At 38.1% G+C, this 22,303-nt stretch overlaps 1 protein-coding gene across 1 annotated transcript in view; it reads right to left on the bottom strand.

The window, feature by feature from the left end:
* LOC124717053 (eIF-2-alpha kinase activator GCN1) overlaps positions 1-22,303 on the bottom strand; it is a 265,579-nt gene that overhangs the window by 59,845 nt on the left and 183,431 nt on the right. Inside the window, exons 24-25 of the mRNA XM_047243734.1 lie at positions 22,094-22,273; positions 9,636-9,925 (exon numbers count right to left, since the gene is read on the bottom strand). Of these exons, the coding sequence (XP_047099690.1) occupies positions 9,636-9,925; positions 22,094-22,273 (470 nt within the window). The remainder of the gene's footprint in view (positions 1-9,635; positions 9,926-22,093; positions 22,274-22,303) is intronic.

The raw sequence follows: 22,303 nt of genomic DNA, 5'->3' as shown, positions 1-22,303 counted from the left end.
AAAAGAATCAGAAATTACAAGCATTGGCCAAACGACTTAGAAGATACAAAAAAAGTGAAAATAGAAGGAAACAAAACCAAACATTCAACACAAACCAAAAGAAATTTTACCAGACAATAGATAACACACACATTAAAATAGACAATCCACCAAACATAACAGACATGGAACACTTCTGGAGCAACATATGGTCAAACCCGGTACAACATACAGGCATGCACGGTGGAAACAAGCAGAAACAAACACATACAAGATGATACCACAAATGCCTGAACTGATAATTTTGCAACACGAAGTCACCCAAGCAATTAATTCTACTCACAATTGGAAAGCCCATGGAAAATATAAAATAGTAAATTTCTGGCTAAAGAAGTTCACCTCAACACATTCATATCTAACTAAATTATTTAACATATCTAAAAACAAAGATGATGTGACTTACCAAATGAAAGTGCTGGCAGGTCGACAGACACACAAACAAACACAAACATACACACAAAATTCAAGCTTTCGCAACAAACTGTTGCCTCATCAGGAAAGAGGGAAGGAGAGGGAAAGACGAAAGGATGTGGGTTTTAAGGGAGAGGGTAAGGAGTCATTCCAATCCCGGGAGCGGAAAGACTTACCTTAGGGGGAAAAAAGGACGGGTATACACTCGCACACACACACATATCCATCCACACGTCTGCTTGTGTCTGTATATGTGTGGATGGATATGTGTGTGTGTGTGTGTGTGTGTGTGTGTGTGTGTGTGTGTGTGTGTGTGTGTGTGTGTGTATACCCGTCCTTTTTCCCCCCTAAGGTAAGTCTTTCCGCTCCCGGGATTGGAATGACTCCTTACCCTCTCCCTTAAAACCCACATCCTTTCGTCTTTCCCTCTCCTTCCCTCTTTCCTGATGAGGCAACAGTTTGTTGCGAAAGCTTGAATTTTGTGTGTATGTTTGTGTTTGTTTGTGTGTCTGTCGACCTGCCAGCACTTTCATTTGGTAAGCCACATCATCTTTGTTTTTAGATATATTTTTCCTACGTGGAATGTTTCCCTCTATTATAAATAAATTATTTAACAGTTACATTGCAAACCCATACACATTCCCTGATACACTTACACATGGAATAACTTATCTGAAACCTAAAGATCAAGCAGACACAGCAAACCCAGCTAAATATCGCCCCATAACATGCCTACCAACAATATACAAAATATTAACTTCAGTCATTACACAGAAATTAATGACACATACAACACAGAACAAAATTATAAATGAAGAACAAAAAGGCTGTTGCAAAGGAGCACAAGGATGTAAAGAGCAACTGATAATAGATGCAGAGGTGACATATCAAGCTAAAACTAAACAAAGGTCGCTACACTACGCATACATTGATTACCAAAAAGCTTTTGATAGTGTACCCCACTCATGGTTACTACAAATATTGGAAATATAGAAAGTAGATCCTAAACTGATACAGTTCCTAAACATAGTAATGAAAAACTGGAAAACCACACTTAATATCCAAACAAATTCAAATAATATCACATCACAGCCAATACAGATTAAGCGTGGAATATACCAAGGAGACTCATTAAGTCCTTTCTGGTTCTGCCTTGCTCTGAACCCACTATCCAACATGCTAAATAATACAAATTATGGATACAATATTACTGGAACATACCCACACAAAATCACACATTTGCTATACATGGATGATCTAAAACTACGGGCAGCAACAAATCAACAACTCAACCAATTACTAAAGATAACAGAAGTATTCAGCAATGATATAAATATGGCTTTTGGAACAGACAAATGTAAGAAAAATAGCATAGTCAAGGGAAAACACACTAAACAGGAAGATTACATATTGGATAACCACAGCGACTGCATAGAAGCGATGGAAAAAACAGATGCCTATAAATATCTAGGATACAGACAAAAAATAGGAATAGATAATACAAATATTAAAGAAGAACTAAAAGAAAAATATAGACAAAGACTAACAAAAATACTGAAAACAGAATTGACAGCAAGAAACAAGACAAAAGCTATAAATACTTATGCTATACCAATATTGACCTACTCATTTGGAGTAGTGAAATGGAATAACACAGACCTAGAAGCACTCAATACACTTACACAATCACAATGCCACAAATATAGAATACATCACATACATTCAGCAACTGAAAGATTCACATTAAGCAGAAAGGAAGGAGGAAGGGGATTTATTGACATAAAAAACCTACATTATGGACAGGTAGACAATTTAAGAAAATTCTTTCTAGAACGAGCAGAAACTAGCAAAATACACAAAGCAAACACTCATATAAATACATCGGCTACACCACTGCAATTTCATAACCACTTCTACAACCCTTTAGATAACATAACATCAACAGATACAAAGAAAGTAAATTGGAAAAAGAAAACACTACATGGCAAACACCCGTATCATCTAACACAGCCACACATCGATCAAGATGCATCCAACACATGGCTAAGAAAAGGCAATATATACAGTGAGACGGAAGGAATCATGATTGCAATACAGGATCAAACAATAAACACCAGATATTACAGCAAGCATATTATTAAAGATCCCAATACCACAACAGATAAATGCAGACTTTGCAAACAACAAATAGAAACAGTAGATCACATCACAAGTGGATGTACAATACTAGCAAATACAGAATACCCCAGAAGACATGACAATGTAGCAAAAATAATACATCAACAGCTTGCCTTACAACATAAACTTATAAAACAACACGTTCCCACATACAAGTATGCACCACAAAATGTACTGGAGAATGATGAATACAAATTATACTGGAACAAAACCATTATAACAGATAAAACAACACCACATAACAAACCTGACATCATACTCACCAATAAAAAGAAGAAATTAACACAACTAATCGAAATATCCATACCCAATACAACAAATATACAAAAGAAAACAGGAGAAAAAATTGAAAAATACATCCAACTGGCTGAGGAAGTCAAGGACATGTCGCATCAGGATAAAGTTGACATTATACCAATTATACTATCAACTACAGGAGTCATACCACACAATACCCACCAGCACATCAATGCAATACAGCTACATCCAAACTTATATATACAACTACAGAAATCCGTAATTATTGATACATGTTCAATTACCCGAAAGTTCCTAAATGAAATATAACAGTTAAAAGGAAGTGACGCTTGATCAAGGTCCGCGTCACTTTCCATTTTTGACCAGACATAACGTCTGAGAAAAGAAAGAAATAATAATAATACTCTACTCACCACGTAGCAGCAAGAAAAAACAAATATAAAGGTTAAAGAAGTGTGTAAGCTTTTGGAGCCAGTGGCACCTCCTTCTGGCAGGAGGGCTGAAGGGGAATGAAGAGGGATGAAAGGAAAGGACTGGTTAGGTTTAGGAAATGGGAAATGTTTGGAAAAGGTGCCCAGAACCCCAGGACAGGGGTGGCTTGCCAGACAGGATAAGGTAAGGCTGATTGTTGGGTACTGCACTGGATGAGATTTGAAAATCTCAGAACTTAAAGGTGGAAGATAGGGTAATAAGCAAGACCGAGATTACTGGCAAAACATCGTGCAAGAGTTAGTACAAGTGGAAAGCTAAGTGCATTATATGCGGTAGAGGTTAAAGGAAACTACAGGTATAGGAAACTAAAAGGGAATGAAGAAAGAAATACTTGCTGATGCTGAGAATATTAAAGAAAATAATCAATGTAAATGATGAGCAGGTGGATGGTGAGAACCGAGAACAAGTTGTAACGGCAGTTACCATCTGCGGCGTTCTGGGAAACTGGTGCCTGAGAGAAAAATCGAGATGGCACATGTGGCGTAACAGGCACTGAGGTCATGACTGTCGTGTTGCAGAGCATTTCTATTCATGGAGATAACATACTCAATTTTCTACGGAACCACAAAATCACTTGAGAATGGCCTAGAAGGCTGAAACTAGTTCTGCACAAATAAAAAGTAATACAGCAAAAGTGGAAAATTCCACCTTTTTTGAATACTGCATGAATTATTCTGTAGTTATATTTGCTATTAGATGACAAAAACATACGAGGGCTATTCAGAAAGTAGGGAACTTTCCGTCTGACGCTGCTAGGTGCGCACTGACCGCGTATATTTTTGGTATGTGCGTGCTCGGCAGCTCAGCCGGCATTCATCCGTGATAGCAGGAACGTCTCTGTGCATCTGGTTCTTTTGATATTCGAATTCGAAATGTGCGCTGTAATTGAAAATCCCGCCAATTGTCAGGTGCGGTCTATGATATGATTTTTGTTGGCAAAAAACCTAAATACTTATAGAAATTTATCGTAAACTGTGTGAAGTGTATGGAAACAACGTTATGAGTGAATGTTCCATCTGGAATGGTGCATTCAGTTTAAAAATGGCTGAACCAATGTTCATGATGAAGAGAAGACTGGACGCCCAAGCATTGTGACTGTCGATCTTGTCGCTAAAGTTGATGAAACAATTAGTGAAAACCATCGCTTCACAACAACGGACCTTGCTCTTTCTTTTCCATAAGTTTCACGGACTTTGTTGTTTGAAATTGCCACTCAAAAGGTAGCCTACCACAAATTTTGTGCACTATGGGTCCCAAAATTCTTACAGATCACCACAAAGAACAGCAAATGGGGGCAACATTGACATTTCTGGAGGCCTGCCACAAACATGGCGATTCATTATGGGATCGAATCATAACCAGTGACAAGACTTGGGTGAAGCATGTCAATTGTGAGACAAAATTACTGTCCATGGAGTGGGGGCACCCAAGGTACTCCAGAAGAGCAGTTCAAAACAAAGCTGACGTCCAAAATTTTGTTTTTGCGTGACAACGCCTGACCTCATATGGCAAACTGCACAAAAGAACTTCATAATTCATTCAAATGGGAAATTTTTCCTCATCTGCCCTACAGCCACGATCTTGTACCAAGCGACTTCCACTTGTTTCCGAAGATGAAGAATCGGCTTACAACACGGGGCTTTGATGACAACGTGGAACTCCAGGCCGACGAGAGTCACTGGCTGAAGCCTCAGGCGGCAGAATTTTACGATGAAGGTCTTTCAAAGGTTGTTCACCGCTATGATAAGTGCCTCAATGTGTTACGTTCCCTACTTTCTGAATAGCCCTCATATATCACTGGTTCACACTTGATTCAAATGTTTCTTTGAACAGGAACTGTCCAACAAGACTCACCAATTGGTGCTTGTGTTGAGCACATCTCATGCTACCATATGGGGAGTGATATATGAACATCCCTGCCATCTGCATAAATTCCAGGCAAACTAGTAGAGGACTACACACAAGTACAACTTGTGGTACAGTATTTTATAGTATCGCATACTCCAGCTATAATTCCCAAATTTGGTCTATAAACTGCCAAAGTCCACTCTGCAATCAAGTTTGAGGCCAAGATTTTGAACTGCTTTGTAAAGTATACATTCTAATTGGGTTTCCTGACAATATGTTAAGTGCTGATATGTTCTCTAACTTGGATGCTTCACAGCATCCTTACTATGAATTTCTGGACATAGGTTCCACTCTGTAAAACTGATTGAGTTTACTGTCCTAATGAACACACAAAGTACTCTGCAAGTGTAGTCTAGGTGTTCATCTTATACTGCTAATGAGTTCCATAACTAATTAAGACTGCAAACAAAATTCAAAGAAGCTTTGAAGATCCGAACTCATACTTCCAAGGCCCCACACAACTATGCGTTTCTCTCTTCAAAAATTTCCAGTTTGCCATTCCACAAAGTCAGCATTGTTAGTGTTTTTACATCCACTCTGTATATAGGAATGACCACTGCCGTAATAGACAATTATATGAATGGATATAAATTGTCCATGTTGGTGTGACATCCAGTATGCAACTGCTAAGAATATCCACAACATGATCCAAGAAACCCGAGTTGCTGCTATAAAAGACAGACTAGAATCATCATACCAAGCCCAACTTGTCCCACTCTATGCAGACTAGAACTTATTTTCTCTCATCCAACCATCTCCATTGACTTAACACCTCCCCACTATCCCTTTACTTCCTGGTGGCTAGTAGCATAATTATTCAGTCACTTATTTTGCTTTGTCTCTATTTTCTGTCCCCCCCCCCCCCCCCCCCTCTCTCTCTCTCTCTCTCTCTCTCTCTCTCTCTCTCTCTCTCTCTCTCCTTTCTTTCTTTCCATTCCTGAATTCCACTATTCTCTCCACTTTGCATTTTCTCATCCTTTTTCAATCCACTTGTACTTCTCATTCTATCCCTTATATCATCTATGAACTGAAGGTGGTACATTGCTTTGAAATATATTAGCTCTGATCCCTCACTCTCTTTCTCCTCATCAATGCTTCCCTTCTTCCTCATACTACCCACTTGACCCAAATTGATCCCTGTAGTCTTCCTTATAATGGGGCTTGTTGTATTTAGAGTTCTAATCTTCCGGTAATGTTCATGCACTACCACATACACATTATAACACAAAGCTAGCCTCAAGCTTATGCTTGTTAGTTTGATATTACAGTACAGATGTAATAACATTAATTTGGTAATTCACAGTTACAGTGGAGTTTCCACAGTGAAAAAACTTTTACTCTCCATTGAAATTAAAGATGAAGAGTTAAGAAACACGACTGAATATATGAATTACAGTATATACAGAATATCTAGGTTCTGTCATATGTTTCGAACATTAGTACTTCCCTGGATGATTTCCTCCTGATCACATGGTGTTTGCTCTAACATACATGGGCTGGATAGAAAGTAGTGGCAGCACTGTTTTAATTCACATCAGGCTTTATTGACAGACATTCACCATGTTACATGTCCTCAATTTAATAGCCCCACATCTCAATTACCTTCCTCCACACAGCTGGAAGGCATTGTACACCATTCAGCACTTCCAGCTCTGTCTATGTCTTGCAAGGACCACCCTATGGCGAAGATATCTTCTCTTAAGTCATAGTATGAGTGATAAAGCGGTTCCTTCATTTTGGAAAACAGGTCATAATCACATGAACTCATATTGGGTGAATACGGTGGATATTACAGTGTCTCCCACCCTCACCTACACAGGAGCTCCCACACAGGGCGAAGATTTGCCATATGGTATCTAGCATTGTCAAGAAGTAGCGTTGTCAAGAAGGAACTTGGGATGCAGCACCGGAAGGTGCCATTGCTTACTTTCTCAGTGCAGGACGAAGGTGGTGTCACAAGAAAGTGCATTGGTAGGCTGAAATGAACACCTGTCCCAGCAGTACAACGTGATGCAGGATTAACCCAAGAATATCATAAGCCACAATAACAATTACTTTTGTACCAGCTGTTTCACGGCTGCTTCTGTGGGCGAGGAGAAACAGGGCATTTCCATTCACTGGATTGTTGCTTTAATTGTTATTTATATGAGCGATCCCAGGTTTCATCCTTAGTGATGATCCTTCCAAGAAAGTCATCACCCTCTCTGTGGTAGCAGTTGAGCAATAGTGTATTTGATTGTTTTATGGAAGTAGTCTTAAATGGTAACTTTATTCTTGTAACATGCTTTTTTCCTTCTTGAATTTCAGTATTCTTTTACATAAAAGGAAATGAAATTCAAATAATTTGAATGCCTGCTAAAACATTCCATTCGAGTCATGTGATGCCTGTGATGTCACTGGCCAAGCTCGCTGAACCCACTGTCATAAAGTTAATTCACGGTGATGTCTTGTTTCAGAAAATTTATTACAAATGGTGTGTAGTACCACACTGTACAAATACATCCATAAAAACCCTTGAAAAATTGTTTTTGAGTGTTTCAGAGAATGAGAAGGTGCAAAAAATTGGTCGCGTTGTACAGGTAAAATGCCACCACGTCAATGGCCAAGTTCCCTTACTTCATTAAAAATGTCTTGCCTTCTGAAGTTTACCATTAATTTATGTCTGAGATACGCTTTCCCACTGTTACAAAGGAGGACAGCACCAGACAACGAAATTAAACTCTTCCTAAAAATTATTGCTGCATCCACTTCATTGCACATCATTGGTAGCTCAGTTGGAAGAGCAGTGCTTTATATCCGGTGATATCTTCATTACTAGCAATGCATTCCAAAAACGGTAGTTGTTTGTAAGCAAAGTAGGTGCATTTATCTTCAGCTGCCCACTTCTCAGACTACGATTGATGTGGAGCTGTATACAATACAACATACCACTGAAACAACTGCTACAATGAGTTCTTGCTAATGCTGTTTTCATATTTTGTGTAAAACTTTCAAAAATTTATGACCCTTGCACAATTTGAACCAGTGTTACCCTTATCCGTAATTACAAGTGCTACCCATTGCGCCACAGTGCGAGCGCTTTTGGTGCTGTATCTTGTGAGTATCTTGTAGTGGGAATCAAAATTAAGATTTAAGGATAACTTTATCATGCTTTGTGTCTTATTTCATGACTGATAGTCATCAATCTAGATATCACATATGGACCCATTTGCAAAAGTTCCACAATTACTTAGTTAGTTTTGAGCAAGACTAATGATGTTGCAGAGAGCAGGGAAAAGTATATCTGTCCTTGCACATATCGCCACCCTAAATGAGTAGAGCATAAAACTTTCCATTTTCACAAGGTTTCCACTATCAGTGTTCACAAATTTCCTTGCTGTAAACGTGTTTCCATCACTAAATAGCTAAACTATTTGAAGAAAAAGTACGGAAAAACCTAATAACTTTGGCTAACATTCCTGCAACACACGTGTAGCTTCGTCTTACTCCTAGTCTGTGACATCACCAGAGCTTCAGCCAATAACAGAGTGTTTTCGATCATGTGACTAAAACTTGATATTTAATGATTTTTAAGCTTTAATTACATAAAAATAAGAGATATTTTGTGAGACTATTGACTGTAAATATGATTTGAATGTTATAGTCACTTCGAACAACAACAATCTGAGTTTAAGTGTGTAACGACGTCACTGCTGTACCTTGGTCATTGCATGTGGTACCAAATGCACTGCACTTTTGTGGAACCCATGAACATTGTGCAAAATATGGAGCACTTTGTGGCACATGACTACCTCTGTGCTTAACTCAGGTGCAGCAGGGATTCAACGAGCTCAACTGTCACGACGTTTGGGGGGGGGGGGGGGGGGGGCGTACAGAACGAGGCCAATGTTAAATTACATTCCTGCCGTCCTGAAACATTCTCACCCATTCTGCCACCATACAATATGGCAATCCTGCATCACCAAAAGCCTCATGCAGTCACTGAAACCATTGTTGTGCAAATTGACCATGTGCCACTTCAATCTTGATCTACGCACATTGCTCAGTTTTCCTAAAACTGTTTGGGCACTTGAACTGGCCTCTTGCACTTCCAGACAATAGACATTGGAAGTGCCTCCCACACAACCATCACCACTAACTCTACTACTTCAACTGACCTCGTACAATCAGATACAGACAGTATACATGTCATTTCATGCACGTCCTTCATTTTACAGCATTGTTGCTTCTACTTTTCATCCAATCCTCATATTTCTCTGTGATGTATGTACCATTAAAAAAGAGCAACGAAAATTTATTTATGTATAATCACAGTAACACATACAAAGTGTATATACAAATTTACGCACCTCTGGTACAGGATCCAGTAATGATGTTTTCAGTCCTGGGATGATAGTTGGGAGATATGGTGTTAAATCTTTCTGATCTGTCAAGGAATACATATTTCCTATTATCTGAGCAGCCATTTTACGTGTCTCCGTAGATCTGTCCATAAATGCTCTTTGCACAACTGGCATAATGAGTGCCAACGACGGAGCATCAATGAAGTGAACAAACTGCGTGTCAAGAAGAGTCTGTAAGCATGTGGCAGTCTTATTTGATGGATCCTGTAGAGCCTCCAGTAAAACTGGGACAATTGCTTAAAAAGAAAGAAACCATCATGTAAATACAAAAGACTAAAAATATAACTTAGCACAGGAAACGAAAAAAAGCAACAAAAGATTAAGGTATGTTCATCTGGCAATTATGTGATGTATAAGTGGAAACTGACTTACAATCTTTGGAAGACAGTGTTGTCCTTAAAAAGTACAAGATTAAACAAAATAAAGCAATAATCTAACAACAAGACTTCAAGATATAGTATTATTGTTATACAGAGCAGTAAAAAAGTTCAAACACAACTAAACAGAGATGTTATAGACATCTTTCACTGACATTGCATAAAAGGATGTGATACCCATACATTTCGGAGCACCAGCAGCTATGATGAATTTGTGTTGTACATATTACCACTAATAACTCACATTAAATAACTGAATCTGAAGTCTCCGAATCCATTACCATAGTTAATAACAATTTAATTCACACGTTGAAAGGAAACAATACACATGAAATTTAATCAAAGCAAGTGTCAATTTAGGGGTGAAGTCCTATGATTTGTATGGGCTGTGGAGGACATAAATGAGACAAGAGTTCATAACTGGAGGTAAATAATTAAACATTTCGTTAATAAATACAGTTTTTAATCTTACAAGTTAGGCTGTTTTTACAGCAGGCGGTGATCCAGGAGAAGTGATTCTGCACAGCTGGGTGAGATCAAGCCATCTCCAAAATTGGGCAGGGAGAATGTTACTTTCTCAATTTTGGACTGTAAAAACATTTTAACAACTATCATACTAAACCACATCCATTTCTAGAGTCAAGAAAAAACATCTCTATTGTAACAAGGAGGTCATTAGATATGGAGCACAAGGTCAGATTGCAGAAAGACGTTGAAGGCAATAGTGATGCCTTAAAGACAGTTGCCCTAAGTAATTTAGTGATATTACAGAAACCATACATCTGGATGGCTGGACAGAGAATGAACCCAGTCCTCCATAGTCTCTCTCTAAATGTCTTACCATGGAGCAATAATTCTCAAAAAATTCTGAAGAAAAATTTAGTTAAATAATATGATTATTTTTAAATTACATGTTGTACTACAATCTCTTATATTTACCACACATTGCAGCCCAACTTGAATGACATATTGTGTTTACTGGTGTGAATAAGAGAAACCAAATGGATGGGAGGGAGGCCGACAGCTGAGAGGGAGAGGCAGCAAGAAAATTGGGATTGGAATTTGATACCAGTGAGCTCCAACCTGACAAAGGGGAGCAACTTGTGGGTATAAAGCAAAGTGAAAGTCTTTTCAAAAAATTCTGGAACTTTGTCCACAAAATTTTTCAATGATTACCTTTTACTTATTGTGCAAGGTCTACAAAATACGCTCCTTCACAATTGATACACCGGTCCCAACAATGTTTCCACTTCTGGAAGCAGTCTTGGTACGCCTCTTGCTGGATTGCACAAAGCACCATCTGCAAATTTTCTTTTATCTAGTCTATCATTGTCCATCTCTGCCCTTTCAATGAGGTTTTCAACTTCGGAAATTAAAAGTCCACAGCGGCCAGGTCTGGAGAATACGGAGGATGGGGCAGCACAGTGATTTCGTTTTTTGTGCATTAGTCATGACCCAACAGGGGTGAAAGTGCAGGGGCATTTTCATTATGCGAGTGCCACGAATTGGCTCACCACATTTCAGGCTGTTTCCTTCTTACATGTTCTCGCAGGCATTCCAATACGCCTGTATAGTACCATCGATTAAGTTTGTCCCTGTGGCATGAATTCATGATGAACTAATCCTTCAAAGTCAAAGAAAACTGTCAGCATGGCTTTGACATTTGTCCTGACCTGATGAGTTGTTTTTGGTCTTGGAGAACCTTTCCCAATTCATTGTGAAGACTGATCCTTGGTTTCAAAATCATAAATGCAGACCTACATCTCATCACCAGTTAGGTTTCTCTTAAGGAACATCTCATTCTCATCTGTGTGATCCAAAAGTTCTTCAGAGACTGCAAGTTGGGGTCTTTCTGGTCTTGACTCATGAGCTGTGGGGCAAACTTGGCAGCTACCGAATGCATTCCAAGATGCTGTGTCAGAACTTCATGATCTGATCCAACTGAAACGTTACATTCTTCTGCATTATCTCAAACATTCAGGCTTCGACTGGCACGCACAATTCCATTGACGTTCTCGACATGAGCATCGTCTGTATACATTGAAGACAGTCCTGTACAAAAGTCGTCTTTAACTTCTGTCCGGCCGTTTTTAAACAGCATGAACCATTTGTTACACCGAGCACAGCTTGAGCCTCATCATCACAGGTTTCCTGCATCATCTGATGTGTGTCTGAAGGTTTTTTTGAGTTTCACACAAAATTTAATGCAGATGTGTTGCTCTGCCATATCGAAATTTGCAAACTGTGTGACAACATTCTGCTCAATACAGCACTGAACAATAACTAACAACAAGCAACAATGAAACTTCCGACAGTTACACATTACCCACAGGTATGTGCAGGTATGACAACCGCATTTCCCTCCAAAACACCATTGGTGCAAAATTACGAATGTTCCGGAATTTTTTGAACAGAACTCGTATATGTAACCTTTGTACACCAATGTTATGAAAAGTCAAACAATGGAAAATCCAGGATGGAATGTAACAATACGAGAGAAGGAAAGTTGCTAACAATCATAGCTTTTGGCCATTAAGACCTTTGTCATCAGTAGACACACATACTCACGCAAGCGCGTCTGTAGTCTCAGACGTGTGTGCTAGTTGCGCTTGCATGAGTGTGTGTGTGTGTGTGTGTGTGTGTGTGTGTGTGTGTACTGCTGACAAAGGCCTTAATGGCCGAAAACAATGATTGTGTGAATCTTTTTATTGTGCCTATCGCGATATTATGAAAAGGATAGCTGTGACTCACCATACAGTTGAGATGCTGAGTTGCATATAGACACAACAGAAAGAATGTCAGACAAAGCTTTCGGCCAAACAGGCCTTCGTCCGAACACACACACACACACACACACACACACACACACACACACACAAATCCATGTGTGCGCGCATGATCACAGTCTCTGCCTTGCCAGCCAGAGACTATGGCCGTGTGTGTGTGTGTGTGTGTGTGTGTGTGTGTGTGTGCGCGCGCGCGCGTGCGCGCGCTGATGAAGGCCCGTTTGGCCGAAAGCTTTGTCTGACAATCCTTTTGTTGTGTCTACCTGCGACCCTCCATCTCAACTATATAGTGAGCAGCAACTATCCTTTTCATAATATTCTTTATTCTACCCAGAATTTTCCATTGTTTTATCTTTGTACACTCATTCTTGGTTCATCCGATTGACATGTTTGTTCTTTCAAAGCTGCAGTGTGAAACAGAAGACAAGGTTTATATATATCCTTTGTTCTACTACATTCCAAATGATTTTGATTGTAATAGAACATTCTATAAGATGGATGATAATAATCTGTCAGTTTTCCGGCACAAAATTAAATATTTCTCTTAATAATGCAATGTCCAGAAATGTGTTGTTTTGAGCTAATACAGGGAAGAAAGAAACTGTATTTTATAATAAATGTGTTGGAAGGAAGTCACTGAAAAATAAGTATGAAATTTAGAGTATGATCTTACCACTGGAACTTCACACAAGTGTGCTACAAACAGTTTTCTCTCCAAGAAATAATAATATTTCATTATAATGAAAACTGCAAATATATTTATAAATATTATTTAAATTTGTAGCTACCACAACATATTCTAATTCTGATTGAAAATTTGAGTGGAAATCAGAAATCTAAATGCAGAAAATTCAACGTTCAGTGTCATTTCTGTAATTAAGAAGCCTACCTTTCATGAAAACAAACAATGTTATGTACTTTAACACCCAAATCAAAGTAACTGAAGATACTCTGTGACTTATAATAAAAAAACTAACATTGGTAGTTTGTTGTTTCCATGGTAAAAATAACAGCTTAAACAAAAATGATGAGTACTGGTTTTTGTATAGAAAAAGACGCATTTGCAGATACTGTATTACTGAAAATAAATTTTTATGTTAATGTCATAGATGACATTAGAAAATTAGGAACAGTTATTCTGATAAACCTGTACATAAACTTTCTGCTCAGCATCGGAATACTTTGCACAGTTTCAATGGAGGTTATGACGAAGTAAGCTTGGATATTTTTAATTCCGGTCTTGTTTAGCCATCTGCCTCCTTAAAAATTCATTTTTTCACATCTACATAATTACCATTAACATAAGCGAGTACACTCTGCATTTTCATAATAGTGAAAGGTTGGCCCTCAGTTTTAAAGAATATAACACCAGATCTAATATTGTGCTTAGTTTTATGTACATAATTGATTTTCTAATTTATTTTGACTATTCTTAGTTAGTGTCTTTTGTTATAGGGTGAAATCAGTGATTGTATCATAACTTAAATTCTATTGTTGACCTATAAACAAATATAAATTCTGTAGTAATTATAAACATTTGGAGGAACAACTAACAGTACTCTTAAGGGATCTATTTGGATCTATTTGGCTCTATTTGAAAACATGTTAGCAAAGCCAGCCCTTCATTAATTCCAAAGTAATTAACAGTTTTGTGAAAAATATTGATTGCATAACTATATATGCTGATTTCATAATTTAAACAAATAATTTGGCTTAAACCTTGTAGTAGAAGAAACTATTAAAAAGAACCAATTTTTTGATGTATTCAGTTAATTTAATGAGTTCAGTTTTAATTGAAATTTCTGTAAATTTAACTTCGAACAATGTGTAGTTTCAGTATCTATTACTGTGAGGATAAATAAGGGCCCAATTTTTGGTCCAGAAACAGTCAGTACATGGCCGAGTTTCAGACGAGGAACCTGTATTGCTTAAATCAACAACAAGGCATCAGTGAACACAATTAGGCCAGCTGTTAAAACAATGACAGTGTCTGCTCCATTCGTACCTTTCTATTCTTCAAGTACTGTGAGCTTTGTGGTTAGGTTTTTACTGCTTGTAGATGTTAAATTGTAAACTATTGTAGCAGTATGTGGAGATCTGTCTGCAAAATATTAATGAGGCTTATCGAAAGTTAAACAATAGTGCACCGGCCATATAACTATGTATTACTGGGGGGTTGTGAACAGTGAAACTAAAGTACTGTGAAACACAACTGTGCACCTGTTGGCTACATTATTTATAGTAGTCAGTGTCAGATATACAAACTCCACTTTTCAGCCAGCGTAGCAATGCAATACATCAACACTGAAGACAATCAAGGAAGAAGTAAAGAAGGCGAACCGTCACAGTGAGTCTGCTTTCTAAATACAATGCAATGACATGTCACAGTATGTATAATTTCCTTGAATGTTTATAGCCTCCATAATAAAGAACAGCAGTGCATCCAATATGCAACCCAACTTATAGCTCTTATTATTGGCTCAACGTTACACATGGATATCCTCATGTGTGCTCTGATCCAGCCTATTCCACCATAAACAACTGTTAGTTTCCTCTAATTTCATCTGCAATATTTGTGCAACATATGGTACCACAGGATAAATTGCACTTGTATATTTACTGTTTAACAAGAAGTCATGTTTATACTATATTTCACCCCAAAGAGTATTTTATGTGTATTTGCAATATTACCAGCATTATGTTATATTTAAATCAAACCTCCTTTAAAATAACAATGAAACTGGATTGCCATATTTGGAGATGGGGCTCAATCACATCTCCTGCCCCAGATGCAGTGCTGGTTCTAAGCAGCCCTATCTGCCAGTGCTTTAACTTCCTTCAAACATCAAATGCCTTTAATTGTTTAACCTGTCATTATTTCTGGAGTCTAAATTTTTTCTTTTTTATTTGTGTTTATGATTCATCTCTTGAACTATATAAACATTTAATGAATTCTTGGAATGCTTGTAAGGCAAAACAAGTTACTATAACTGATGTAGACCTAGTGTTGGACTCTTGGTTGCCGTACAGCTTCCGACACTGTCACTGCAGCTACCACATTGATCTTAACCATCCAGACTGTGCAGTCTTGCAGAATAAGGTTTGTATCTTCATAGCATTGCTTTATAGTGCAGTATCTTGTCAGCTTCTGAAGCACAGAAGAAACAGATTATATGGAGGCCATAAATATATGAACATGATAAGAAGTCCATCGGGCAAGTTACAGATTACCATAAAATTACTAACTGGCAACTAATTCACTGCTGACAATTTATTGAATTCAGGACCCATCAGGAAGTAAAGAGTTCTCAGGTTGTGAGCCATCTTCATGTATCCTTTCAAATAATACTAAGTTCTGGATGGAGTAACTACATTATTATGAAAATGATGATTGCTACTCAGCACATAGAGGAGGTATTGAGCCACATACATGCACAATGAAATAGAGAACACACACACACACACACACACACACACACACACACACACACACACACACACACACAGTCTCCAGCCATGGTCGCTTGAGTGTGGTAGGGCCAAAGTGGCCAGAGGCTGTGGCTGTGTGTGTGTGTGTGGGTGTGTTTCTTTTTCTTTTTATTTTCCAGAGAAGGACTTTCTTGTCTGAAAGCTTGCATGCTCAGCGGTCTCTTCACTATGCCCATCTGCGACTCAATGTCTCTATGTGATTAAAAAAGTTGCAATTTAGCCTTTATTTGTCCTTTTCCAGTTGCAGATGTTTTTAATTCCCACTAGCCTTCTTCATCTATTTACAATTTGTACAGAAACCAGATGGCAGTTATAAGAGTCGAGGGGCTTGAAAGGGAAGCAGTGGTTGGGAAGGGGGTGAGACAGGGTTGTAGCCTCTCCCCAATGTTATTCAATCTGTATATTGAGCAAGCAGTAAAGGAAACAAAAGAAAAATTCAGAGTAGGTGTTAAAATCCATGGAGAAGAAATAAAAACTTTGAGGTTCGCCGATGACATTGTCATTCTGTCAGAGACAGCAAAGGACTTGGAAGAGCAGTTGAATGGAATGGACAGTGTCTTGAAAGGAGGATATAAGATGAACATCAACAAAAGCAAAACAAGGATAATGGAATGTAGTCGAATTAAGTCAGGCGATGCTGAGGGAATTAGATTAGGAAATGAGACACGTAAAGTAGTAAAGGGGTTTTGCTATTTGGGGAGCAAAATAACTGATGATGGTCGAAGTAGAGAAGATATAAAATGTAGACTGGCAATGGCAAGGAAAGCGTTTCTGAAGAAGAGAAATTTGTTAACATCGAGTATAGATATAAGTGTCAGGAAGTCATTTCTGAAAGTATTCGTATGGAGTGTAGCCATGTGTGGAAGTGAAACATGGACGATAAATAGTTTGGACAGGAAGAGAATAGAAGCTTTCGAAATGTGGTGCTACAGAAGAACGCTGAAGATTAGATGGGTAGATCACATAACTAATGAGGAAGTATTGAATAGAATTGGGGAGAAGAGGAGTCTGTGACAACTTGACTAGAAGAAGGGACCGGTTGGTAGGAAATGTTCTGAGGCATCAAGGGATCACAAATTTAGCATTGGAGGGCAGTGTGGAGGGTAAAAATCGTAGAGGGAGACCAAGAGATGACTACACTAAGCAGATTCAGAAGGATGTAGGTTGCAGTAGGTACTGGGAGATGAAGAAACTTGCACAGGATAGGGTAGCATGGAGAGTTGCATCAAACCAGTCACAGGACTGAAGACAACAACAACAACAACAACAACAAGTCTTCTTTTTTTCTTCATGATGCGACACTTGCAAATCTGTCATTCACGACCAAGCAAATGATTATCTCTCAAACCAATATACCTCACCTTGCGATATGGGCAAAAAATCCTCAGATAGTTCCATGTGGTTTGCTGATGCTGTATTTTTCTTTCAAACCAATATACCTCACCTTGCGATATGGGCAAAAAATCCTCAGATAGTTCCATGTGGTTTGCTGATGCTGTATTTTTCTTTCAATGTATATATTTTTACAAAAAGAAAAAAGAAAAGAGACTCTTAAAGTTGCTCAGGTATTCTTGACAAAATGACTACAGTGGCTTAAGATTAGTCAATATTTGATAAAAATAAACAGGTGACATGAGACTATCTTAGTTTCAAAGTGCAAGTACACCCTCTGCCGTCATGTGTTAACTGCTGGCTCATATTCGAAATATTAAATATACTGGATGTCATCAGCTTTGCTGGTCGAAGGGTGGATACATACTGCAGTGGGTAACAAATGGTCTGATATGCCGCCTTAGCGTACAATGTGAACACCGTCTTATACCAGACACAATGTAAGCACACTGTCAATATTCCTCTTTGTTTTGCTTACCTTTATGAATATGCACTAGGATCACTTAGGTACTGGTGGCCATTCTTTTTGCAGTTTTCAGAAGGCAGATGTTTATGCAGTAAATGACAGTAGTACTGAACAGTATGCAGTTATGTGATAGGAACATAGTACGTCTGCCCTATAGCTTCGATCATTGTTGTTAATCCGGGTTGACCACGCATTCAGAAATGGTTCTATGATTCAAAGAAGGTATCATTTGTAATTAAATGAATCCCTTAACAGAGAAAGTGCATGTTTTCGTAACAGTGACCATACGTTACTTAATGCTCACGTTATTACTGTACCTTAGAATGTGCCTTTCATAGTGAAGGTTATTGTATTGTACAGGATGAACCAGAACTTCACCGACAAAATTTCAGGAATAGTTCAAGAATACTTTCTGGGTACTTAGGTATAAGGGACCAATGGTCTTTGGCTGTTCATTATAGAGTTACTGCATTTAGTTCAGTTTCTTGCACCAATTAGCTTTGTATCTGTGTTATATTGAAAATAGTGCACAACATTGCAATTGTTGACAGTATGCAATGTGTGTCTTGCTTCCATTAACACAGTGTATCTGCTGCTAACAACAGTAATGCACTTTTTTAATTCATCCTTAAGTCTGCATTCAGTACTGCATGGTACGGCCAAGGGTTTTGTTTTCTGACAGTTTTAGTTCTGTGTTAGCAGTACTATGCACAGGTTTACTGATGAAGAGTTGGCCGATACGCGCCTCATGTACGGGTTCACTGAATGCAATGGACAAGTTGCACAATGACGCTACACGAGCTGTTCCCAAACTGATGGCAAACACATCACAGCACTTTTACAATAGTGTGTTGTTGCATTACTCTGTGTTTTGTGTTGTACATTTTGGTGATTGCTTATTACAGGCTTTTTCACTCCTGTGAAGATATTTTCACAAAAACAAGAGCAATCGTGGTAACAAACAGAATAAATCATAATTATATTATTACTCTGTGATAAGCTGCTGAGGTGAAGGGTCCCTTATACCAGAATACTCAGAAGGTATCCTGAAAAATGTCTGGAAGTTTATATCAGTGGAGCTCCAATTTGTCCAGTACATTATTTTAAAAACCAATAGTTAGTTCTGTGAAATATTATAAAAGAGCAGTTGGATGTATAAGTGCTCATTTTTGGAGTATAGCTCAGTGGGTTTGAATTGGATCAAGGATTAATTGTTTTTTAGATGTACTCTCTCCACATCAGCACTCGGTGCCAAATGCAGGTGCTGAAATGATATACTAGCGAACTGTGAGCTGGAAACATCATGAAGTGAGTGAAAACTTCTCTGGGTTGTGTTTGTGAGACCCATATCTGTAGAAGTGCTTAGGCCCTGCACAGCATGTCATATAATGGCAACATTGAGGTTTCGAAACATGGAAAAAGACTAAGTGGATACTGAAACGCTTTATTACATTATTGCTGCTTACAACTTGCACACATCTAAAGCAACTAAGAATACACCAGTTGCAACGAAACAACAAAGCTCAACAGACAGCACCAGCATTACATGCATGTTGTCATAATGAAGAATTGTAATAAAAAGTATTGTGGTGACATCAGGTTTTTCTGACATTGAACATTAATGAAAGCAGGCCAGTTGTATGAATGCTGAATGAATACATATAATTAACTTAATTGATCAGGTTCAGATAATGTTAATTGGTCATGGAAGGAGTCACTACAATAATTCATAGAAAACAGATAAGAAAGAAATGTTGTACATAGAATTTTCAGTGTTATGTTTTAAGACCAAAACTCTTACAACTACATTTTCTCCCCCAAATCAATTGAAGGGAAGAGTGAGAATCTTGAGGACTAGGAGAAACTGGCGACTTTTGTTGCCACTGAGATACATGGTCATTGATGAACATACAGTAAAATTTTTATTTCTTTTGCCAGATCAGAAAAGACAAAAGTACATATTCTCAAGTCTAAATTTCTTATTGGCTTTGTATACAGAGATTTAAGTTTGTTAGTTGTTCTATACAGCACACCTACACAGTGGAGAGATGAATTATTATTATTATTAAAAATTTTATAGCTGCTGTAATTCTATTTCTTCATGATTACTGCCCGCGCGCGCACACACACACACACACACACACACACACACACACACACACACACACACACACACACTTTTTATATCCCATGAAATGAAGAAATGAATCATTATAACATTGAATACAAGGAGCAACCAATAACGACTGCTTTATTTGGCATGCAATACTACCATATTTACTCGAATCTAAGCCGCACTTTTTTTCCGGGTTTTGTAATCAAAAAAACCACCTGCGGCTTAGAATCGAGTGCAAAGTAAGCGGAAGTTCTGAAAAATGTTAGTAGGTGCCGCCACAACTAACTTCTGCTGTCGAATATATGTAGCGCTACACAGGCATGCTTTGCAGGCACAAAGATAAATACTGGCGCCAAAACCTCTGCGCCAATTAAAAAAAAAAAAAAAAAAAAAAAAAGTGGAAGACGAGCTTTTTTTCTCCGCCCCGAGTTTCGACCACTGCGTTTTCATACATTATCCAACAAAGTAAATACAAATTCCGTATTGTTCATCTTCGAAAGTAGCAGAATTTCAATGTACTATGAAAATCCGACTGGCAAGTGAATCACATGCAGTATTCTCTTCACCATAAGAATAATACGAATATAAACATTTTGCCATGTATTCTTTCATGTGTGTGTTGCTATCTCATTTAAATCCTGTCTGCCTAATAAACTACGAAACTAGAGTGAGACAACAGCAAATGCGGAAGAATATACATATCATGTCATGTTTATATTTGTATTATTCTTATGCCTAATAGTGATACAGTCAGAAATGAAGCACGGCAATTGACTAGATTTTTAAATCTAAGATGACTAATTTCTGTGCAGAATGTAACGTACTAATGAGGCGTCTGCAAAGATTTTCAAACGGAGAAAATTTTTCGCTAAACTCTCGTTCAGAACATCTTCAATCATACGCAGTCTATTATTTGGTGTTTGTTGATCATTATCAAAGAAAGCATCAGTGCAAGTAACAACAAATAGCAGTCTCTTGCCATTGTTTCGCTAAGGAGACGATTCCTCTCTTTTTTTTATTGTAAGCAGCGGTAGCGCGCACAAAAACAAGCCATGCCGCCAGCGGCGACAGGTCGTAAACACTCATTATCAGAATGCAACAAACAATGTATGACACAGTACAGTAATGCATTTTCAGCTTAGAGTGACTCAAACACCTATAACAAAGAGAACAGCACTTATCAGATCAAAGAAAAATAAGCAATCAGTTCAAACCAGACGAAGCACATGAAAAAGGAAGGGTACCCGTATAAATATGGACGGAGCGCCTGACGCATAGCAATGGCTACCTGGTAAAGCTTAACTGCTAAGCTTATGACTCGAACCAAACTACTGTAGCTGTATCGTCATTCATTCGACCTAAATTGTGTCTCATATTACAGTGGACCAACTTTGTTTCGATTTGGAGGTGCGGCCTAAAACTTTTCTCTCCCCTTGAATTTCGAGCCTCAAATTTCAGGTGCGGCTTAGATTCGGGGAAATTTTTTTCCGTTGATTTCGAGTCTCATTTTTCAGGTGTGGCTTAGATTCGAGTGCAGCTTAGATTTGAGTAAACACGGTAATATCCAGAGAAGGAAAGTTCCACTACTCATTCAACGTAGGTGGTGAGAGATTACTATCACGGACAATTAAACTTCAAACTATTTTATTAGTTACACAGTTCTGTCCTCTAATCATTTAGTGTGTACGATTCTCACGTGTGATTTTATTGATTATAGTTAAAAGTTAATTCTTTCTTGAAAAGTGAGTATAGAAAAATAATTTAAGTTTGTAACTTACTCTGGATTTCTGGATTACGGATGACTGAACCAATAAGTTTCAGCGCCTGAGCTCCTGCTTTTTGCACTTTTACATGGGAATCACTCAATACTTCTATCAGTTTTGGGACAATGCTGGGCAGACAAGATGAAAGTTGTTTTGGTGCACAATAGGCCATAGCACCCAAGAGTTCAACAGAGCCTGAAACAAACAAATTTACTTAACATGTAA

The sequence above is a fragment of the Schistocerca piceifrons genome, chromosome 1 (genome assembly GCF_021461385.2).
Source record: "Schistocerca piceifrons isolate TAMUIC-IGC-003096 chromosome 1, iqSchPice1.1, whole genome shotgun sequence".
Lineage (NCBI taxonomy): Eukaryota > Metazoa > Arthropoda > Insecta > Orthoptera > Acrididae > Schistocerca > Schistocerca piceifrons.
This window is presented reverse-complemented; position numbering and strand designations above follow the sequence as displayed.